This window comes from Mastigoproctus giganteus, chromosome 6 (genome assembly GCF_048544385.1).
Source record: "Mastigoproctus giganteus isolate SK-2022 chromosome 6, ASM4854438v1, whole genome shotgun sequence".
Taxonomy (NCBI): domain Eukaryota; kingdom Metazoa; phylum Arthropoda; class Arachnida; order Uropygi; family Thelyphonidae; genus Mastigoproctus; species Mastigoproctus giganteus.
The window spans coordinates 106,130,370-106,153,854 of record NC_143580.1 but is presented as its reverse complement, the minus strand read 5'-3'; the positions used below and the strand labels follow the sequence as shown (position 1 = coordinate 106,153,854).

The 23,485-nt window shown below is 37.8% G+C and overlaps 1 protein-coding gene across 1 annotated transcript in view; it reads left to right on the top strand.

Moving 5' to 3' along the window:
• The window catches only part of lili (LMBR1-like protein lilipod), a 229,356-nt gene that overhangs the window by 35,141 nt on the left and 170,730 nt on the right, over window positions 1-23,485 (top strand). The window contains exon 4 of the mRNA XM_090376265.1: window positions 14,757-14,860. Within this exon, the coding sequence (XP_090232391.1) occupies window positions 14,757-14,860 (104 nt within the window). The remainder of the gene's footprint in view (window positions 1-14,756; window positions 14,861-23,485) is intronic.

Sequence of the window (23,485 nt, the reverse complement as noted above, 5' to 3'; positions counted from 1 at the left end):
CTCATCCTCGGAGACTAACCTTCCACTGCCAGCCACAAAGAAGCTTCTAGATACACTGTCATAGAATAAGTTGGAAATGGGCATTGGTCTTATTGATGTTCCTCCCTTACATGGCACTGCCACCCTCCAGTGTATCTTCTCAAACTGTTCCGTAAAAGAAACCCCTGACCATAACCAATAACTCTTGAATGATCACAATCCGATTGCTTCCATAATATCACTGTAAGCATCTAAGGAGGAACAATTGCCGGTACTTGTACAGGCCAATGTTCAAACACTGTTAGGAGAGTACAATCCAAAATACTGTACATCAATATTGAAAGAGTTACTACCCTTTTCCAACTTTACTCATGGAACAAACTTTCAGAGCTTAATATCAGTGAGGCTGCCTACTGGCTTTCGAGATGAATAGAATTCATTGTAAGCTTCACAATATCCAAAACTTGCATCCTTAGTCCCCACCCGAAGCGATGGTGGAATGACCTCCTGACTAAGGCCTTCAAGGAAAAACAGGTAGCCCATGCCTCCTACAAGAAGTAATTGCCTTCGGAAGAGTCATATGCCAACATCTTCAAAGCAAGGATGGATTTCCAGAATAGCAAACAGTCAGCTATTGACAATTTCACGAATGGCTGGCTGTCCAGAGGCAAACATGTGTGGCCTACAAGTCATACTTGCACCCCCATAGTGTGTTTATTGTCCAGGAATGGTGTGAGCATGTGCTGTGTTTTAAGAGATATTAGTGTTTCTGAAGTATATCCTTGGAATAAAGCACTTAATGTTTCTTCAACTATCAGTAATATTGCAAAATCCAAAGAACAGCTGATAAAAATAATTAACTCACTACCTGACAAGTCCACCATAGGAACTGATGCAATACCTCTTTTTTAGTCTCAAATTGCTTCCTGTTTCATCAACAGAGAGCTCGCCCACATCTACAGTAAAATACTCAGACAGGCACAGGTGCCTGCAAGCTGGTTGACTTAAGAGTTCTGGCAGTTCCAAAAAAGCTTCATGCGAAAACACCTGCAGACTTCGCTCCAATATCAATTGCCTCTCCCTGAAATGCCTTGAGAAGTGCATCTATAATGATGTTGCTGTTGAACTCACAATCTTTGCACATTGGCCCAATCATACCTATTATGCCATGCCAAATAGATCTACTATTACCTGTCTACAGTCCTTATTGCAGAAAATACATCATGCCTGGAATGACAATGAAGATCTCCACACCATATTTCTGGACATAATCTGCATTCAACTCAGTCCAAATCACACCCCTCCTTGCCTTACTTAATAGATTCTACGGGATATCCAGCACTGTACTCAAGCATCTCAGAAATCTTGTCTAGGAGAATTCTTCTTTTTACATGTAATAACAGTACAGTCTGTAAAAGCACAGATGTAGGAATCCCGCAAGGTGGTTCTCTCTCAGCCCTTCTATTCACTGCAATATTCATGCCTCTTACAGATCTAGTTCCAGCATTCTTGTTGTATGCTGATGATATTGTGTATTACTTGCCATGCAAACACCAGGTTGTTGATCCAAAAGCAAGACAAACCTTCTCAGAAACTGTAAACAACTACTTTAATACATTCTTTGAGTATGCCAAATTTTTTAGCCTGTCGGTTAATCCAGAGAAATCAAACTGTCTCATCTTTTCTCCAAGTCAGATGACGTCCACTGATACCTATTTCCGGAATTAGCAGGAAAAGTTCTGGCACCACTGATAGTGCCAAATAATTAGGAGTATTCCATGATGCAAACTCCACCTATAAACAACAAATCCAAGACTACTATACTCCAAAGCCTTGCAAGCCTTCTGGGAAATGAAAATAGATTTGCGCAAAACACAATAAACAAATAATCAGGAAATACCTCGAAACATACTTCAATAGTATTCTTGCCTATGCTGTGGAAGTTTGGCCTGCTGCACCATGCACCAGACTCAAGAAACTATAGGGTCTGGAATTCTGGATGCAGAAGTGGACCAATTTGTGGTCTCACCAGATCTTCATGGCATCCAAATCTGCACTCTGCTCCAACCTGCAATACACGACCACAGCCCACATAGCATATGTGCTGAAAATAAAGGCATTCCTTCATCTGTGTTCGGCTAAGCATGATCACATGAACATCTGGAACATGGTTGGTTGGAGTTTGCTGGGAAGACACACCCACAGTACCCCCTCTTTTTGCTGAAAGGTCTTGTTTGTTTTAGAATTAGCATTAGTAGAGGCATACGATGCAAGAAAGCAAGCTTATGCAGCATCAGCCAAAAAAAACAAAAAAACCTCCCATTTCACCCCTCTATTTGTTCCAAATGACTGTCCAGTTCAGCCTTAAATTTATTTAGGCTATCAATTTCCACAACAAAAGATGGAAGTCTGTTCCACCATTCAACCACCCTCTGGCTAAAGGCAAATTTCCGCACATCTATTCTACAACTGTCTTTCCAAAATTTGAATCTTTGCCCCCTCAGTTTCTTAATCTGAGCAAGAGGAAGAATCCCATCAGCATTCAGCTTGCTCAACCCATTCAAAGCGTTATTTACCTGAATCAGATCACCTCGCAGGTGCTTATACTCCAGGTACTGCAATTTGCAGAACATAAGCCTTTCTTGGTAAGAGCACCCCTTTGTTCCCCTTACCAATCTTGTTGCCCTTCTTTGTACTTGTTCTAGCAACTCTACATCCTTCCTAAAATGGAGGCCTCCAGACCTGTACACAGTACTGTAGGCATGGCCTGACCATTGCCTTGTACAGTCACCTCCCTGTCCCTGCCAGCAAAATTCGTATATATCATTAACAAGACGCCATGTCCTGCCCTGGCAGCCTGTCTGCACTGCTCAGCAAACTATATATTTTACTGCACAATTACCTCAGGTCTTTTTCACTTTCCACTTCCCTGAGTGTAGTACCACATAGTTGGTACGTTTCTCTTAGGTTATTGCTACCCATATGCAGTACTTTGCATTTGTCAATGTTAAACTTCAGTTGCCACTTCTCAGCCCATTTGCCCAACTTATCTAGATCCAGTTGGAGTAGCATACTGTCTTTACTGTCGTTAACAACCCTGCCAACCTTTGTATCATCTGCAAACGTGGACATTAAGTGGACCTGATATACCTTCATCAATATCATTGACAAATATACAAAACAACAATGGGGCCCAACACCGAACCCTGGGGAACTCCACTAATAACATTTGTCCATGAAGAGCATTGTCCATTGATTACCACTCTCTGTTGTCTCCCACTCAACCATCCCTTTATCCATTGTAGCATCTTATCCTTAATGCCATTTCTATCTAATTTATAGATAGCAGTCTTCCTTTTGCAACAGTATCAAAAGCTTTCCTGAAATCCAAGTACAGTAGAATCCCGATTTTCCAAGGTTCCGTGTTATCCGAGCTAGCTCTTAGCTTAATTTTTACATAATGGCAAAGTGATGCCTTAAAAAAAACAATGTATGCTTTAAATGTTTAGTCCTTGAGGTTTTCACATATATTCTCTCAGATATGCAAGACAAGATGTACTTGCTACCTGGGAGTCTAAAACACTGATGGTACTGATATTCGGGTGACATTCAAGTCAAGTGGACCCAATTTTGGCAAAGTCAGGACGGTCTGTGACAGCCAAATCCTCTGCTTCCACCTTCATGGTGGTGGGACTGTTAGTAATCCTCGGTACAAGCAATACCACCTAGTATTGCTTGTGTTACCAGGCAATACTAGGTGGTAGATGACTCTCATCAACCAGTGTAATACCACCACTTTGCTTATTGGAGGCTTGTAGTGGTGAAACCCGTGTTCAGTCTCCAGAGCTAAGTTCTGGTCAACCCTTCCCCATCTCTTCCATCAGTGTGACTGATGACTTTTGAGGTTATGATGAACATCATGGTGAGATCCAATCTTCCTTACATTTTGAGAGTACAGCTGTAAAACGGTGTTCACAGGCCAGCCGCTAGTTAGTACACAGGAACGAACCTATTGGTAACTCTTTAGGAGGCCTCAAGATTAGCCAGTGTATAATCTTGCTACCTCTACTCTGCCAGATAGTGACTGGAGGGACTCCGAATAGTTTGTATGCATGGGGCATTGTCAAGGCCATGTTATGTCAAGGATCTGGGTCTGGGTATATTCTTACCATGTGTATGCCATATCCAAAAATTTCATTACTCCCCCCCCCCCCCAAATTTTTCTTACTATTGAATATACCATGAATTGTCAAACTAATAGAGTAAGCTTATCTGCGAAACGATCTAAACCTTCGAAACAATTCCTAGTTCATTTCACAAATATACGTGGTCTCAATTCTAATCTCAACGATGTCCATTTCCACTTGCAGCCTGCCAAACCCCAGGTACTTTTTCTGACAGAAGCTCAGTTATTGGTTAATTCAACCACTGTTCATCTCAGTTGCCCAAATTATTCCCTGTATGATTCCTTTCAGATCAGAGGTGGTATTTGTGCATATGTCATTTCCGATATTCCCTGTCAGAGACTTGGTAATTTGGAATCTCTTCTTTTCAATCTCCTCTGGCTTAAAATCTCTCTACCTCATTGTGTCAAATTCATCTGTTCTCTCTACTGTTCTCTCAACTCCACAAATCACTTGGAGCTCTTTGACTTCCTCTCTTTGCAACTTGACTTTCTCCAGTCCAACTTTCCTAACAGTGAGGATATTTTCCTTGGTGATTTTAATGTTCACAACTCCAGCTATCTTCCATTTTCTAGTCACACTGACCCAGCTGGTCGAGATACTGAGGCTTTTGCAATTACTAATGGCCTTGCACAGATTCTTCATTTACCTACAAGAATACCAGACAAACCTAACAATACAGCCAACACGCTTGATCTTTTTCTCACAAACAACCCTTCTAAGTACATGGTCGAAGTAAATGGTCCTTTAGGTACCTCAGATCACAACTTGGTGATTGTCTGTTCTCCAATGGAGCCTTTATCTCATAGCTATTCCGAACCTCGTACTGTTTGGCATTACAAGAATGCAAAATGAGATGACCTGCGAGATTTCTTTTCTTCCTTTTCTTGGTTGGATTACTGTTTCAAAACTTCTGATGTCAACGTTTCCTCAGATCATGTCAGTGAAATTATTCTTGTAGGAATGGAATTCTTTATTCCACACTCCACTTTAAAATCTTGCCCTTTATCTAAACCTTGATTTTCCAATAAATGTGCTAAGGCTGTTCAAGAGAGGAACGTTGCATATCGTAATTGGCTTGTTTCCCATTCTTCAGTTTCATTTTCTGCCTACGCCAAAGCTTGAAACAATTGTAAACCAGATATTAATCAGTCAAAACTAGATTTTGGGCAAGCTAAGAGTAGAAAACTTGCTTCTAGCCGTAATGGTAGCCGAGCATTCTGGTCTCTTGCCAAAGCTATTGCCCACAACTTTTGCCCATCTCTGCTCCCACCTCTTTCAAAATCAGATGGTTCTGTTGTCACTTTGGCCAAGGATAGAGCTGACCTGCTAGCAAACTATTTTTCTTCCAACTCAAGTATTAATAATCTTGGTAAAACACCTCCCACCATTTTCAACACATTCCATTCAATGCCTCCTGTGGTCTTCCGTCAAAAAGATGTCAGAAGGATTTTGACGAATCTTGACGGTAAGAAAGCTCCAGGTCCTGATGGTATTTCTCCACTTGTTCTCAAAACCTGTGCTCATGAACTTCTATTCTTTGCTGCCTTTTTTCACTTTATTATTCCTAAGGTGTTTTTCCTTCTGCTTGGAAATTTGCTCATATCCAGTCAGTTCCTAAAAAGGGTGAAAAATCTCTCCCATCCCATTATCATCCCATTGCAATTACTTCTACTCTTTCTAAAGTAATGGAGAAATCAATTAACTGGCATCTTTTAAACTACCTAGAAACCTTCCATCTGATCAATGATAGCCAGTATAGATTCCATCAGTGTCGATCAACTGGTGATATTCTAGCTTATGTTACCCATTTATGGACAAATTCGATGGAAAAGTTTGGTGAAACACAAGCAGTTGCTCTTGACATCTCAAAGGCTTTCGATTATGTTTGGCATACATGTCTTCTAAACAAGCTTCCATCTTATGGTTTGCCAACTGTTTTTCGTAATTGATTATCCAGTGTTCTCTCTGATCGCTCACTGGTGATGGTAGATGGCTCTCTGTCTTCTAATTTCTCCACTAATGCTGGTGTCCCCCAAGGTTCAGTTCTTTCCCCCACTCTTTTCCTCTTGTATATTAATGACCTTCTTCCATTGACTGGAAATCCTATCCATAGTTTTGCCGATGATAGCACATTGCATTCCATTTTCCATTTTGAGAAACCTTGTCCTGATCAATCAGCTTCAACTAGTGGAGTCCCACAGGGTTCGGTGTTAGGTCCACTGTTGTTTTGTGTATTTATCAATGATATTGATGAAGGTATATCAGGCTTAATGTCGAAGTTTGCAGATGATACAAAGGTCGGCAGGGTTGTTAATGACAGTAATGGCAGTGCGCTACTGCAACAGGATCTAGATAATTTGGGCAGATGGGCTAAGAAGTGGCAACTGAAGTTTAACCTTGACAAATGCAAAGTACTGCATATGGGTAGAAGTAACCCCAGAGAAACGTACCAACTGTGTGGTACTACACTTAAGGTGGTAGAAAATGAAAAAGACCTGGGAGTAATTGTGCAGTCAGATATGAAGTTTTCTGAGCAATGCAGACAGGCTGCCAGGGCAGGTCATGGGGTTTTGTCAATGATATATAGGAATTTGGCTATCAGGGAAAAGGGGGTGATTATCCCTCTGTATAAGGCAATGGTCAGGCCACGCCTTGAGTACTGCGTACAGGTCTGGAGGCCTCATTTTAGGAAGGATATAGATTTACTTGAGTGTGTACAGAGAAGGGCAACAAGATTGGTGGGGGGAATGAAGGGATCCTCTTACCAAGAGAGGCTTAAGTTCTGCAAATTGCAGTGGCTGGAGACTAGGCACCTGCACGGTGATCTGATTGAGGTATATAAGGCCTTGAATGGGTTGAGCACGCTGAATTCTGATGGGATCCTTCCACTTGTTCAGATTACGAACCTAAGGGGGCATAAATTCAAATTAAGAAAAGACAGATGTAGAATAGATGTGCAGAAATTTGCCTTTAGCCAGCAGGTGGTTAACTGCTGGAACAGACTTCCATCTGTCGTTGTGGAAGTTGATAGGTTGAATAAATTTAAGGAGGAACTGGACAGGCATTTGGAGGGAATGGTGTGATTTTTTTTTTTTTGGCTGATGCTGCATAAGCTCATACACTTGCTTTCTTGCATCACATACCACTGCTAATACTACTACTTCTCGAATATCTGCTACCAATTCCTTAAATACCTATCTCCAGGTAATTCTCCAGTGGGGCAAAGACAACTTTGATGATTTCAATCCTTCTAAAACTGTCTTGTCTTATATCTCGCAAAAAGGATTCTTCTGCTCCTATGCTTATCTTTGGTGACACTCCGATTTCTAGTCAAAATGATTAGCATTAGCCTTAGTAGAGGCATATGATGCAAGGAAGCAAGCTTATGCAGCATCAGCCAAAAAAAACCGCTCCCATTTCACCCCTCCATTCGTTCTAAATACCTGTCCAGTTCAGCCTTAAATTTATTTAGGCTATCAACTTCCACAACAAAGGATGTAAGTCTGTTCCACCAACCAACTACCCGCTGGCTAAAGGCAAACTTCTGCACATCTATCCTACATCTGTCTTTCCTCAATTTGAATTTATGTCCTCTTAGGTGATTATTCTGAGCAAGAGGAAGAATCCCATCAGCATTGAGCATGCTCAAACCATTCAAGGCTTTATACACATCAATCAGATCACCTCACAGGTGCCTAGTCTCCAGACACTGTAATTTTCAAAACTTAAGCCTTTCTTCATAAGAGCAACCCTTTGTTCCATTCACTAATCTTGTTGTCCTTCTCTGTACTTGTTCCAACAGCTCTACATCCTTCTTAAAACCTCCAGACCTGTATACAGTACTCAAGGTGTGGCCTGACCATTGCCTTATACAAGGGGATAATCACCTCCTTATCACTGCTAAAAAAATTCCTGTTTATATCTCTGATATATCTCTTTTGGGGATTACCCCGATTTCTAATCTCTCTTGGCAGAAGTACATTACAAATATTGCTTCCTCTGCATCTAAAAAGACTTGGTTTTCTCTTTCGCTCTCAGTGTTACTTTTCTTCCAAACAGCTGTTCTGTGTATAAATCGCAAATCCACCTTACCATGGAATATTGTTCCCACATTTGGGGCTGTGCTCCCAAAACCTCCCTCAGGCTTCTAAATTCCATTCAGAAGAGCGCAGTTAGGTTAATTAATGACTCCTCTCTAACAGAGTCTTTCCACTCGCTGTCTCATGTACGTACTGTTTCTGCTACATGCCTTTTCTACAGATACTTCCATGGGCACTGTTCGTCTGAATTGGCTTCTATAATTCCCACCCTCTCTTTCAAAACAGTCCGAACACGTGCTGCCACCAGCCAACACAAATTTACTGTCCAACTTTAAACTCACAGGAGCAACTTTTCATCTTCCTCATTTATTTCTTCAACTGCCGTTTTCTGAAACCACCTTCCTTCATATGTATTTCCTGAAAATTACAGTCTACAGAAGTTCAAGTCTAATGTCAACAAATATCTTCTTTCGTGTTCTCAACCTCCAATCCAAGTATGGTACTAAGTACTATAGGTTCTAATACCTCTCTCATTTGGGGTTTTCATAAAAAAAAATAAAAATATTATTTATAAACACAATATGAGTTTATAAATAACCCAACCACAATTCAAGCTTGTAGTCTACATATTAAATTAGAGCTAACTGTCCACTCTCTTTAGTAGAATTGTATAGGTGCATGTTGTATGTATTCTCCATTTGGGATCATCGTAATTATCAGTGAGCGTTTTGTACACTTTTGTTTTAATAAAACTTCAAAAGAAAAAGTCTAAAGGTTTGAGAGCTGGAAAACATGGTGGCCATAGCACGTCACCTCCACCCTCCAGTATGCTATACACTGGCCTTTAATATGCATTGTATCCACTGTTGGACTACTATAATTTTGTGAGGTGGAATGAATTTGAGCTATAACCAAAACACATTTTCAGGTCTCAACATTCTTTGAACTTTTTAACCAGTATATGTATAATATTTCACCTTAGTTAGCATGCCATCATGAAATCTGAGCAGACAACTTCATCTCTTTATATGCCACACAACACACTTACAGAATAACCCACCTGATTGTCAGTATTTCTGTAATGGTATAAATTTTGATGGATAGGACCCCAGTAGCTGCAGTTGGGCCTGTTGGTAAAGTCATTTCAAGTGAAGGTGGCCTTGTCATTCCACAGGATATTACTGAGGAAACTGGGATTTTCTTCTGCCTTGGTTAAAGAAAATTACAAAACTCACAAGTGTTTTGTGTCAACATCTTCATGCAAACCTTGTTCTAAAAACAAACAACAGGGATGTAGTTTCTTCCTTCCTTCCTTCCTTTGAAGGAGCCTCCAAATCTGTGTGCACTTCCTTTTTGGATACTGCTAGTTAGATGTGACAGGAAGAAAGCCACAACATCTTCATTGTGAACATGTTCCAAATTCTCTACACCTTTTTATCTTTTTTTTTATTTTATTATTATTTTTTTTATGCATCATGCTTCCAGTTAACATAAAGCAATTTGCAATATGCATGATTGTGGTATGTGATATTTGCAGCCTCTGAGGAAAATAATTTTGCTGTTGTTCTACCATTTCTGCCACATTCTCCATATAGTAATAGTATCTTGCATAAATCTTTTTGGAAAATGTGCTTTTGCACAAGTTTACAAATGTGCATGCAAATAAATACCAGGAAGTACTTCTAATGAATGTGCTCCTCTTTCAGTTTTTTTATGTGACTCAACGACTACAGAGAAGGGCAACAAGATTAGTGAATGGAACAAAGGGTTGCTCTTATGAAGAAAGGCTTAAATTTTGCAAATTACAGTGTCTGGAGACTAGGCACCTGCGAAGTGATCTGATTGATGTGTATAAAACCTTGAATGGTTTGAGCATACTCATTGCTGAAGGAATTCTTCCTCTTGCTCAGAATAATCATTTGAGAGGGCATAAATTCAAATTGAGGAAAGACAGATGTAGGATAGATGTGTGGAAGTTTGCCTTTATCCAACGGGTGGTTGGTTGGTGGAACAGACTTCCATCCTTTGTTATGGAAGTTGATAGCCTAAATAAATTTAAGGCTGAGCTGGACAGGCACTTGGAATGAACAGAGGGGTGAAATGGGAGCATTGTTTTTTTTTTTTTTTTTTTGGCTGATGCTGCATGAGCGTGCTTTCTTGCATCATATGCCTCTACTAATGCTAACTTCTGCCATGCCCCAGTGCACATGGCCAGCAAAACTTCTGGATCAATTGACCAACAAAACTTGGATTTTTCTGGTCAGTTGATGGGTCAGTTCATTTTCATATTTGCATAAAATTTTGTACTGCAAGGTACTTGTCATTCTTAGTAGACCAGTGAGAACATAGCAATTCATGAAATGTTGAAACAGACAACCACCTCATTTTTTTTTTTTTTTTTATGAAAAACCCAAAACACAAAAGGTATCAAAACCTATAGTACTTAGTACCGTGCATGGGTTGAAGGAGAAGTATGGGGAGAGGGGGATGCCGAAAACGTTGCTCTAGAGACTAAACAATGGTTTCACCACTTCAAGCCTCCAATAAGCAAAGTGGTGGTATTTCACCGGTTGATGAAAGTCCTCTACCACCTTAAAATTTTTTAAATGAGACAGTGGATCTTTATTTCATACTGTGGTTTATACTTGCTTTCAAAGCTATATCATTTAAATTATTACTTGATGTACTGTTCTTTCTTATAAACAATGTAGAATGTTCTAATTTGTGTGATTAGTTTTGATAGTAAATTGTATAAAAATTTAAAAATGGAGTTGTTAAAGCTAGTAATGCTATTATTTTAAAACTAATCAGAACGTTAGTTTTATAGTGAATATTTTAAATTTTAGATTTTAAAAAAAATTGAGTTCTTAATGCTAGTGAGGCTATTATGGTAAATACTATTCAGAACATAAAATTGATGGTTAATATTTTTAAAAAATTTAAAAATTGAGTTCTTAATGCTAATAAGGCTATTATGATAAATACTATTCAGAACGTAAAATTGATGGTTAAAATTGCAAAAAATTGAGCTCTTAAGGCTAGTGAGGCTATTATTTGTTATTAGTTGATGGTCATTTCAAAATTAAGAGTAGACATAAAAAAATTTTTGGATACACAAAGAGACAAAGATAACCCTTTCCAAATTGCGAATACCTACCTAATCCAGGGCCGTTACTAATACGAACGGGAACTTACAAACCCGGATTCCCTGAACACCAACTGTATTTTCTACAATCATATTCTATTTGCTATCCTTCCCCTTAAACCTTTTCAACACTCTGATCTATTAGTGCAATACGAGGGCAGGAGTGTCTGTTGCTGTCCTAAGTACTTACCTAACTACACCTCCCGCTAACTGTATAGCCAGACATGGAATACTAGCAGAAACTACCCACACTTAGAAATATCAATACAAAAAAAAATAAGTTTATACAGTAATCCCCCGCTATTCGCGGGGGTTACGTTCCTGAGAAATGTCGCGAATACTGAGTTATGGCTCCCATAGTAATAAAGGGGTTCCGTTCCAAAGTATGAAATATATAAGAAAAACTAGTCTAAAATTTTGTCTTTGTATGTATTATATGTACCTTCATAATATGACCATTAGAAATGCAAGCATATGGAATCGAAATGAAAATAAGAAACAATTTAATATTAAATGTAATATTTATTAGAAATTTCAAACAAATCTTTCAAACCAGCGCCTTTGCTAGCTAAAAAAACTTATCCCTCCAATGCTATCACCAGTTTCGCTAAAGTGTTGATAAAGGAGTTTTGCCTTTTCACGAATGATGAGTGAACTTAACGGAATTTTATTTTGAGTTCGGTCTTCTATCCACAGATTTAAAGCGTTTTCCATTTTTTCTAATTTAACATCAAGAGTTACAGAGCAAATTTTTGAAGTAATTAGCGCGTTTTCACGGACACTACGGCGGATTTTTTCTTCCGATTTTTTGATTGATCGTATCGTTGACTCATTGATTTTATAATGTTTTGCCACTGAAGAGACACTTTCACCATTAGAAATTTTGTCTAATAACATAATTTTATTTGCTAATGTCATCACCTTCTTTGATATTTTCACATTTCCCTCGTTATTCGTAGCCATATTTTTGTACGGGTAAAAAAGAACTTGTCCACAATAAAGGCACTTTCTTCCGTTAACACACTCGAAAAAGTCTGTTTTACACTGCAAAATGGTAGATTTATCACTTTTGTAAGCATATCAATTTATAAATTTATAAATTTATTCAATTTATGAGCATATAAGTTAAAAGCAAACGACCAAACCTTCCATGACAAGTGCATAACACACTGAACAAGGAATAGCGAGAAACATCCACGCTCGCGATTTTGTCACCCCTCTCCCACCATCCATTGAATGCTGTTTTGACCGGGAAAGATAATTTTAGCCACAGCCCATGTTTTTTTATGGCGGAACATATTCACGGCGCTTTAAAATTTACATTTTTTAGGTTTCATTTTATATTAAATCAGCGATCGTGAATACGCGAAACCGCGAATACAGATACCGCGAATAGCGGGGGTTTACTGTATATATAAATTTATATTTGTCTCTGCAGGTCCACAGTAACTTCTGAAAACCAGCATCAAATTCAAACAAGGAAAATAATGAATGCAGAGCATACCAATATGAAATTAAGTGTCCTGCTCAACAAATCTCCAACAGAAATATTAAAACTTTTTGCGTAAAACCTAAATGGGAATATGCATGCAGATCCACCCTATACAGAGTGTTTCAAAAATGATGGTCAATAATTTAAATATGAAAAGTACACACTAAAATAAGCAAAAAAAGTCCCAGTGAACATTGGGCCGCAAATGAACCGTTTTCGAGATAATGCACATTTTCTGTTAAGATCCGCCACTGACTATGGGAGCACTAGTTTAACACAAAGCTGTGAATCCTTTGCTAAGGGTGGTTTTATTAAACATAAGATAATACATTTTTAATTTTTGGTTTCAACACCACGGAATTTTACAGATGTTACAGGATGTTCTTTCTAACACCCTTTGCTCAACATCAGGTGTTATGCTTCTGGGCCTACCTGCTCATACTCCATGTGCGAAGCACCCATGTCCTCTAAGGCGTTGATGTACCCTGATGAATGTGCGCATGTTGGGCTGCCTTTGGCGGGGAAATGCTTCTTGCTACAAACGTACGGCCTCGAGTGCACCGCTGTTCGCTTTACCATTCATGAAGTGCATGTCTGCATATTCTTCGTTGCTGTAACCTCTTTCCATGTTGACTATCCTTTGACAAGTACTAGTATGCCTGCTACGTCTCAGAGCATTGAGAGAGGGGAAATGGAGAGAATGAGCATAATGAGCTAAACAAACAAGTCAGTGGTGGATCCCAACTAGAAATGTGCAATATCTCGAAAACAGTTCACTAAGGACCCATGTTTACTAGGTTTTTTTTGCATATTGTAGTCTGTACAGTTCACCTTGAAGTTATTGACCATCACTTTTGAAACACCCTGTATAGATACCTAGCAGTTCAAAGGTAATGGGAAAACCAGCATAGAATGTGATATGATCATAGAACATCGATGACCAGTGTAACTTTTGATACTGTTCTTGAAAGCAGTTGAATTCTAGTCAGAAAATTTGTTATGGGAGTGAACAAACCATTTTTAAAGATCCTTTTGAATGACTTTTTTTTTTCACATTCAGTCCCTTAACTCCTTATGCCTAGCCAAAAGCAGGTTAGAGTTAACATGATGACTGGATATAAAAATCGATTTTTAAGCAGAATAATTACTTTGGCTGAATCCTTGATCTACCACTGATTCTGAATAAAAAACAAAGTTCGCAGTAGAAGTGTAGCACAGTACCTCCAGAAGAAGAAGAAAAAGCCCATGAAGTGTATGATCACTTTTTTTGCTATGAAAGGAAAAAGGTGATGAAATGAATCATTACCTTTTCAATGTTTTACAATCATACTGTTGAAAAACCTTTTGCTGTTCTGGACAGTATTATAATGGAAACTGAATCAGAAAGTGTGCCAGAAAAGCTCTGATTTGGAAACATCTGGATGGCTCTTGCATCATGGCAATTTAGCACACAGTCTTAATTTTGATTAAAAACAGTAAATGAGTTAAGTATTAAAACAGTTCCTTGTGATTTTTTTTCCCATATATCCTATGCTCAAGGTTAACCGAAATGTTGTTTTCCAATGACACACTGAGCTAATAAACATCAAATTTGATATTCTCAAACAACAGCTTTTCTGAAGTATTTAGAAAATGATTGGAGAGATGGGACTGTGCATTGAATTATATGGGTGTTATATCAAAAAGGAATAACCTTCATAAACTCAGTAAACATTGTTTTATATTTTAAATCTAATTTGTCTCACTTTTTTGATCACCCCTCATATATTATATAAGTGCATTTCAGCAAGTCATAGTTTTTTGTTGTAAAATCTGAGTTTAATGTGTGCATTCTTGTTTGTTATTCAGTTTTACACTGTCAGTGTGAGAGATAAGGATTTTAGTTATTCTTTTTTTTTTTCTTTTTTTTATAGGACTTTGGAATCATGTATTTCTTTTTTCCAATACTGCCTTATTTGTTCTCTTGCCTTTTGCATACTTTTTTACTGAGTCAGAAGGGCTACCAGGATCTCGAAAGGTACTCCATAATTTAGTAAGTTAGAATGATAATTTTGAAATCAGTTCATTGCATTCACTGTGAGTCCCTCAGCTAGTTTTAGTGTGTTTTAAGTATATCATCTTAATGAGATTAGTTGTTGATTTTGTAGGTGGTAAAACCCCATGACTTTATGAAGAAGAAATGAAATAAGTATTTGCTGGAAATATAGTTAGACATCATTAATCTGCATTTTATAATTTAATTATGCAGTAGAACATGGTTACATATTATATAAATAGATATTTAGAAATATTTCTCTCTATCATTAGAAATCTCATATGTCACATTACAAAATCAGATGCTGGTGTGAAGGAACACATCCTTTTTTTCAGTCAGGGTTACCAGCATCAGTTAGTATATGAGAATGCTCTAAGAAGAATGGATTGTGTTTTGTCTTATCTTTGAAACCAACTAGTAAAGGACATTACATGAAAGTTTTAAAACTTTTAAAAAAAAATTGGGGAAGATATATTACCCATGTTAAATGAATTTTTAGTTTATTGTTAGCTACTTGCAAGGTACATGAACTTCTGCCCAGTATCATCAATTTAAATTTTTAAGTTATGTTTCTAATCCTCTGGGAGACTTCTTCTTTTTCTTCAGGCCAGTAGGGATAAAGTATTAATAGTGACAAAGTGATGCAAGGAGTCAAATTTATCTAGTATCAGCCACTGGGGGGGGGAAGCATTTGTTAGCTCATCTCTTCTAACAATTTGTTACTCTCTGTCTGAAGGTAAATTTCCATAAATCAATCCTGCAACCATCCTTTTACAGTTTAAATGTATGTCCCTTTATGTGTGTTGTCTGAAAAAGAATTAGGATGTCATCAGCATTTAGTGTTATCAAGCACTGAAATTTACAGAACTCAGGTTTCTCAGTAAGAGACTTTTTTCTGTCTCTGGTTAATCTTGTTTTTCTTCTCTGCACCTACATCTTTCCTAAAGTGAGCCTTTCAAACCTGTATGTAGTATTTAATCTACAACCTAACCATTGCCTTATATAATGGCATGGCATAATAACCTCACTCTCTCTGCTGGTAAAAGTCTTGTATATCATTTACAGAACCCCATGAACTATCCAAGCAGCCTGTTTGCACATCACAGAGAACTTAATGTCAAACTGTGCAATTAACCTTAATTCAAGGTTTACTGCTACCCAAATGGTATGTTATTCAAGGATTACCACTAACCAAATGCAGTACCTTGTATCCAATTTAGATCATATTAGTGTTAGATCAATGTTTAATTGTCAGTTTTAAAACCATCTGTTTAATTTATCCAGATCATGTTAAAATAGCATACCTTGGTTATCCATTAACCACCCTTGTCCCCTTATTACCATCGGCAAACTTAGATGTTAAATTTGAGGTGGCTGCATCAATATCATTAAGAAATTTTAAAGACTTAAGCTTTAATAACACTGTGGGATCCCATACATAATATTGGTTCATGAGGAGTAACCATTAATAATCTCTCTGTCTTCTACAACTTAAACATCCCTTTATTCATAGCAGTAACTCTCCTTCAATGTCACACTGGTCCTCTGATTTAAATATTTAAATTTAATATTCTATTCATAGCAATCTTAAGTGCATAATCTCAAATTTTTTTTTTTTTCATCTAGTTTGTTTATGACTGCCTCATAGGTAGCTAATCATATTGGTCAGATTTCATCTCCCCTTAACAAATCTTGTGCAGTATATGCCATATAACTGTGTTCCTTTAACAAATGACACCATTATTTTCCCTGGCAGGAAGGTCAGACTTATAAATTCTTAAGTACTTTATGCTTTGATCTCCTTTTGTGAATAGGATAGAAATTTTTACAATCTCCAGTTTGAATAGTTGCCCTAATAATATTGTTTACCACTTTGCTGCAGTTTTTAATATAATTAGATTCCATTAACTCATAGTTAGAATTAGGTGTACTTCCAAAATCTATGTAAATGCAGATTTAAAATATTCAGTTTGTGGGCAACATTTATTGGATCGTCAGAAGTTATGCCATTCATTTTCAGTGGTCCAATTTAGTGTAACCCTTTCCTTCTAGTGTTAACAAAGTACAAAGAATTATTTTCATTCTTAGTCAAAGACTTCTTATAATCTGCATTGTAAGCCTAACATCCTTAATAGATTGATTATAGACTACTTTATGCTTAATATAGGCTTCTGTGTCCCCTGATAATTCTTTGAGCTCTGCCTTCTACCACAATTTTGTAGAGTACTATTTAAAGAGTACTCAGTTTTCAAATTAGCCTAAAGAAGAGTACCACGAGAACTCAAAACAGCATAAAATTTAAGTAATTAAGATTACAGAGTGGGAGTCCACACATCTTGCAAGTTACTACCAATGAACTAAAAATTTATCTAATATTTTATTTTAGATCAACAACTTCGTTTTAGATATTTTAGTCAAATAACTTTAAGGCAATCCTTTAATAAATAATCGAACAAGTTAGTGCATAGCATCATTTTGGTTTGTAATAAATCACCGAAGTAGGTGAAATGGCATCGTTTTTGTTACATCTCACATTGTGAATGCCTTCACAACGAGTTGCCCTGATATTGTACTACCTCGAATAAGCAACGCTGCACTAGTAGAGAAAACTAATATTACTTATTCTCGGTGGATACCGGGCGCCTCCGTAGCCAGGTGGGAAGAAGCAGCAGTGCATAGCACACGCTTCTAGATTAGACCGGGGTTCGAGCCCGTCACCACCAAATACAGAGGTTGCTAATAGGTCAGGGAATGACCACCGCATATCCCGGAGCAATATGGCCTTAGTTGCTAATGCTCCTAAAAACCAAATAACAACAACAACGGTGGATACCACCACCCAGACGACACCTTTTTGAAGTTTGTTGGCCTCTCTCTGACGTTAGTCTTCTCTGCTCCCATGATGTTTTACTGCCTCAAATAAGCATTGCTTATTCAAGGCAGTACAACATCATGGAAACTCATAAAGGCATTCACAATACGAGATGTAACAAAAATGATGCCATTTCACCTACTAAAGTGATATATTACGAACTAAAATGATGCTATACACCAGGAGTGGCCAACTTAATTTGTGATGCGATCTACTTTTTTCCTTCAAAATGTGCAGCGATCTACCATCTCAAAAATTTCATTGCACAAGGTGCACAAATCGAGGGATGACTTGTATATTTACAATTCATCGTGATCGGCCGAAATTAAATCCGCAATCGACTCGTTGGCCACCCCTGCTAAACACTTTCTTGTTTGATTAGTAAATTTTTTGCAGTCTGAGGCTTTCAGCCCTAAAACCCTTTTTAGTCCTTTAATAACTATATTAATGAGTTAGTTGGAAGCAAAGGTATAATGAGAATGGGAGTAATCTACAGACTGGGAGATTGCGAACAGTATGATCAGAGTTTTTACATGCAGCTGGAATAGGCAAGCAAGTGCAAATGTTTTATGGGTCACATCAGAATAATTGGAATAAGTGGAAGGGAGACCTTAGTAAAAAACTTTTCTAAATAAACTAGATGATAATTTATACCTTAGCCATAATTATGAGAGCTTCCTTGGACATGTGCAGATGTGACCCCGGTTCATAAAGGAGGATCAAAGGGCGACACGAGTAATTACAGACCTGTTAGTTTAACTTCTGTTCTGGGGAAAGTAATTGAGGCACTGGTTAGAGAAGCACTGCATGATCATCTAGACAAGACTTCAATTATAGTTCAGACACAGCATGAGTTTTTAAGGGGAAGTCTTGTCTGGCCAATTTGATTGGATAACCATGATGTGGTCATAAAGGAACTGGATGCAAAGAATAATTTTGATATCATATACTTGTATCTTAGGAAGACTTTTGATGCTGTTGCACATGGAAGACTTCTGTACAAATTGGAGCAGTGTGGCATCGGAGGCAAATTACTGCTATGGATAAAAAATGGTTGAGCGGAAAAAGACAGTGATAATCAATGGACACTGTTCTTCCTGGACTAATGTTATTAGTGGAGTTCCCCAGGGTTCAGTGTTGGGTACATTGTTGTTGTTGTATTCTGTGTTTACCGTATTTCTTCAATTGTAAGATGCACTTTTTTTCCCCTATAAATGTCTCTAAAAACGGGGTGCATCTTAGAATCGATGGCATCTTACAATCGCAGTTTTTTTTTTTTTAATTTTCCCACGCTTTGCACACGGCACCACATATTTTGTTTTTACGTGGAAACCCCTCCTCCAAGTTTGACTGTTAGTGCATTCTCCAATTCCATTGGAGAATAAAGTGCTGTGGGTGATTTCACGCGCTTTTGAAATGTGAAACCACCATTATTTCATTATAGTGGAGCTCACTCAGCAAAAACTAAGAAGTTTTGTTTGTATCTTCGAAAGTACGTAAGAAGTGGAGTTACTGTATTTTGTTCATTTTGGTCCCTTATTGCACATTAAAATGTTGTCAAAAAGATTGCACTATGAAGCTGCATTGAAATGAAAATTATTGTGTATGCAATAGAACATGGAAATAGAGCTGCGGGTCGACATTTTGACATTAGTGAAGTAAATGTTTGCCGTTTGTAGAAATGTTTGCAATTCCATATTTTCGTGCAAAGCAATAACCAAGTGCTTTACAGGGTCTAAGAAAGGAAGATTTCCACAAGTCGATGAAGCTGTGACACGATTTGTAACGGAGACATGCGCAAAAGGATTACCCATCACTCGACAAGCCATGCAATTGAAAGCCGGAGAAATTGCCAAGTCCCTCGGAATAGAGAAAATAATTTTTAAAGGCAGTCGTGGCTGGTGCGACAGACTCATGCATCATAGCAGATTATCGTTAAGGCGCCGAACATCTATCTGTCAAAAAATTCCTGCAGACTTTCAACAGAAGCTGATTAACTCTCAGTGACAGGTGATGAAATTAAGGAAAAAAATAAACTATGAGTTTAGTCAAATTAGAAATGCTGATGAAACCCCAGTCGATATGCCTTGAAATTACACCATCAATGCTAAAGAAATCAAGATTATAAGCATGGGCTATGAAAAGCAGCGTATCGCTATGATGCTATGCATCACCGCTGATGGTCGAAAGTTGCCACCATATTTAATTTTAAATAGAAAAAATCATGCTGAAGAATGAATTTTCCCCAAAGATGTTATTGTGCATGCACAAAAAAAATGGATGCATGTCGGCAGAGCTTATGGAAGACTGGCTAAATGTTGTGTGGAATAGACGTCCTGGAAGTCTTCGTAACCCACTTAGCATGCTAGTACTTGATGCATTTCGTGGACATTTGTCCGAACGTGTCAAAAATAAAATTGTGCAAAAATGTTGGTGACCTGGTTGTGATTCCTGGTGGCATGACTAGCCAACTGCAGCCACTCGACGTTTCAGTCAACAAACCATTTAAGGATACGTGAGAAAGGAATATGAATCCTGGCTGTTGACCGACAACTGTAACTGCAATTGTGTGCGTTTTTACACTATTATGGTGAAATGTGTTCCCTTCACTGAAGCCATCAATCATATAAAAAAACAAATTTTCAGAAACTTCTCTTCATTCCTATTTACGTATTACAATGATGAAGGGAAAGAGAACAACAGAAAGTGCAAGTGCTGGCAGTGCCAGGAAATGAAACAAAAATTGATTTAGAAATGAAGATGAAAATGATTAAGTACGAAGCAGGACAAAGTTTGTCATCTATTGCAAGGGAATTAGGTCTCACTGCTTCAACAGTGAATACTATTTTAAAGGACAGTGTGCGTATAAAAGAACATATCAAAGAATCAACACACTTAAGATCAACACTGATCACAAAACAGCATTCAGGTGCTATATCGAAGATGGAACAACTGTTAATAATATGGATGGAAAATCAGATTTAGAAGCAAGTACCCCTGAGTCCAATGGGCATCCAAGCAAAACATTAAAGTATGCGGTGAAGTCGCCAGTGCCAATTCTTAAGCTGCAGAGAAATTTTGTGATGTGTTGGAAAAAATTATTGATGAGGGCGGCTGTTCAATGCAGCAAATTTTTAACATTGACGAGACTGCTCTGTATTGGAAAAAAATGTCAGATCGAATGTACATTGCCAAAGAGGAAAATACAATGCCAGGTTTCAAGGTGTCAAAAGATAGGGACACACTCTTGCTTGGGGCTAATGTAGTGGGAGATTACAGATTAAACCAACAAAGCCACCCTACCCATGCATTTCTGATCGAACCAGAGAGCATGGATAAGAATATCTCTTTGAGAATTGGTTTAAATGCTGCTTCATTCCCTGAGGTTGAAAATTATTGTAAAGACAACGACGTTCCTTTCAAGATTTTGCTTCTATTAGATAATGCTCCTGGACATCCTATGATTTCAATTTGAATGCAAGAGTCATATTTCTGCTGCCAAACACAACTCCACTCATCCAACTTATGGATCAGGGTGTTATTTCAAATTTAAAAGCATACTGTTTACGCACAACATTTGCTCAGGCATTGTCTGCAGTAGACAATGAGAAAAATTTTACGTTAAGAGACTTGGAAATCTTACAATATTTACCACGCTATCTTAAACATTAATAACTCGCCTGGTGAGATTGACAAAAGAGCATGCATGTGAGGAAAGACTTCAAATATGTGGGTTGCAGAGCTTGGAAACTAGGCACCTTAGAGGAGACTTGATTGAGGTGTTTAAGGCTCTGAGAGCCATAAGCAAAATGAATGAGGATGAAATTTTCATGGTTGTAAATGATTCTAGAACTAAGGGCCATAATTTCAAGTTACGGGGGAAGATGGTTAGACTGGATTGCAGGGAGTTTTATTTTAGCCAGTGAGTTATAAATTACTGGAATAAGTTACCTACATGGGTGGTAGAGGCTGACAGTTTGGGGAAATTCAAAGGTCATCTACGGGAGTAGGGAAACGCTTAGGTTGTCCATTTCCTTTTCTCTTATTTATTAATTATTATTATTGTTTTTTTTTCTTATTATTATTATTTTATTCTTATCGTTTTATTTATTTATTTTTTGTTATTTTATTATTATTGTTATTTATTTTTATTATTATCATTATTTTATTTTTATTTTTTTTGGCTGGTGCCGCATAAGCCATAGGCTTTTCCTTGCACCATGTGGCCATTGCTACTACTAATACTAAAATAAGGCATGTGCGGAAATTACTAAAAGTTGTTTAAATGGCGCATGGAAGAAAATATGCCCACGGCACGTAAAAGGCTTAGAAGGATTTGAAAAAAAACGAATCATATAAAGAGGTTACAGATAAGATTATTAAGGTTACAGAGCTACTTCATTTGGAGGTTGATGCCAAAGACGTGGAGGAGTTAATAGAGGAAGAAGAAAAGAAATTATCTAACAAAGAACTTAGTGACTTGCAGGCAGCAATAGTGAAAGAAGAAAATGCTGACGAAGCTCAAAATGAACCAAATGAGGAGCTGAGACGCTTCATCACCAGAGAGATGGCAGTGGCATTTTGTGAAATTGCATTGGCAATGGCGAGGTTTGAGAAGATGGATCCTGACAGTGAACGATTCTTAAAAGTTAACAGAGGGGAGAATGATATGCTTGCTTGCTACAAAGAAATCTACGATGAAAAGAAAAAAGCCACTGTCCAGTCATCCATTTAATATGTTCTTTCGTAAAGTTGAGCGACCAATCCTTTCTAAATCTCCACAGTCCTCAACCTCCGTAGCGGCGTACTTATCAACTGAAGATGTTGATTCTGGCAACGATGCTCATGAGGTAAAACTTATTGACATTATGCCTGGCTCATCTGTTTTTTTGTAATTTTATAATTTTGAAATTCTTTTAAATTGCACACTTTTTAATTTTTCCTGCACATGAGATAAAAAATTGAATAAATACAATAAATAATTCTATTTACACGTTCGATCATTTATTTTTTGATTCAATCAATTCAGAAAGCAGAGTTGCGAGTGGGAAATTCATGGGGGAAATCCTGACTGCGGAATGCAACCGTTACGTAAGTTGGGGAGTTCCTGTATATCATTGACAGAAACCTCATGAGCTGTCCTGGCAGCATATTTGACTGCCCAATTACCCCCAGGTCTTTTTCATTCTTCAATGCGCTGAGTGTGGTACCACACTGCTGGTACATTAATCTGGGATTACTGTTCCCATATGAGAAGTACCTTGCATTTCCAATATTAAACTTAAATTTTCACTTCTCAACCCATCTGTTTAATGTGCGTGGATCTTTTAGCAGCAAACCCTGATTACTATCACTAACCACCCTGCCAACCTTGGTATCATCTGTAAACTTAAGACATTAAGCCAGATATATCTTCATCAATATCATTAATGAATACAGAAAATGACAATGGGCCCAGCACCACCCTGGGGAACTCCAGTGATAACATTAATTCACAGTGTCCATTGATAACCACTCGTCTTCTACTCAACCATCCCTTTATCCAGAGCATTAACTTTCTTTTAATGCTACACTACTCCAGTTTGTACAGCAGTCTTTGATGTGCAACAGCATCAAGAGCTTCCCTGAAAAGTATATGATATGAAAATTATTTTTTTGTATCCAGGCATCATAGTTTACACTCAGATTGGTCTGTCAAGATCACCCCTTAACAAATCCATGCTGTGACTGCAGTA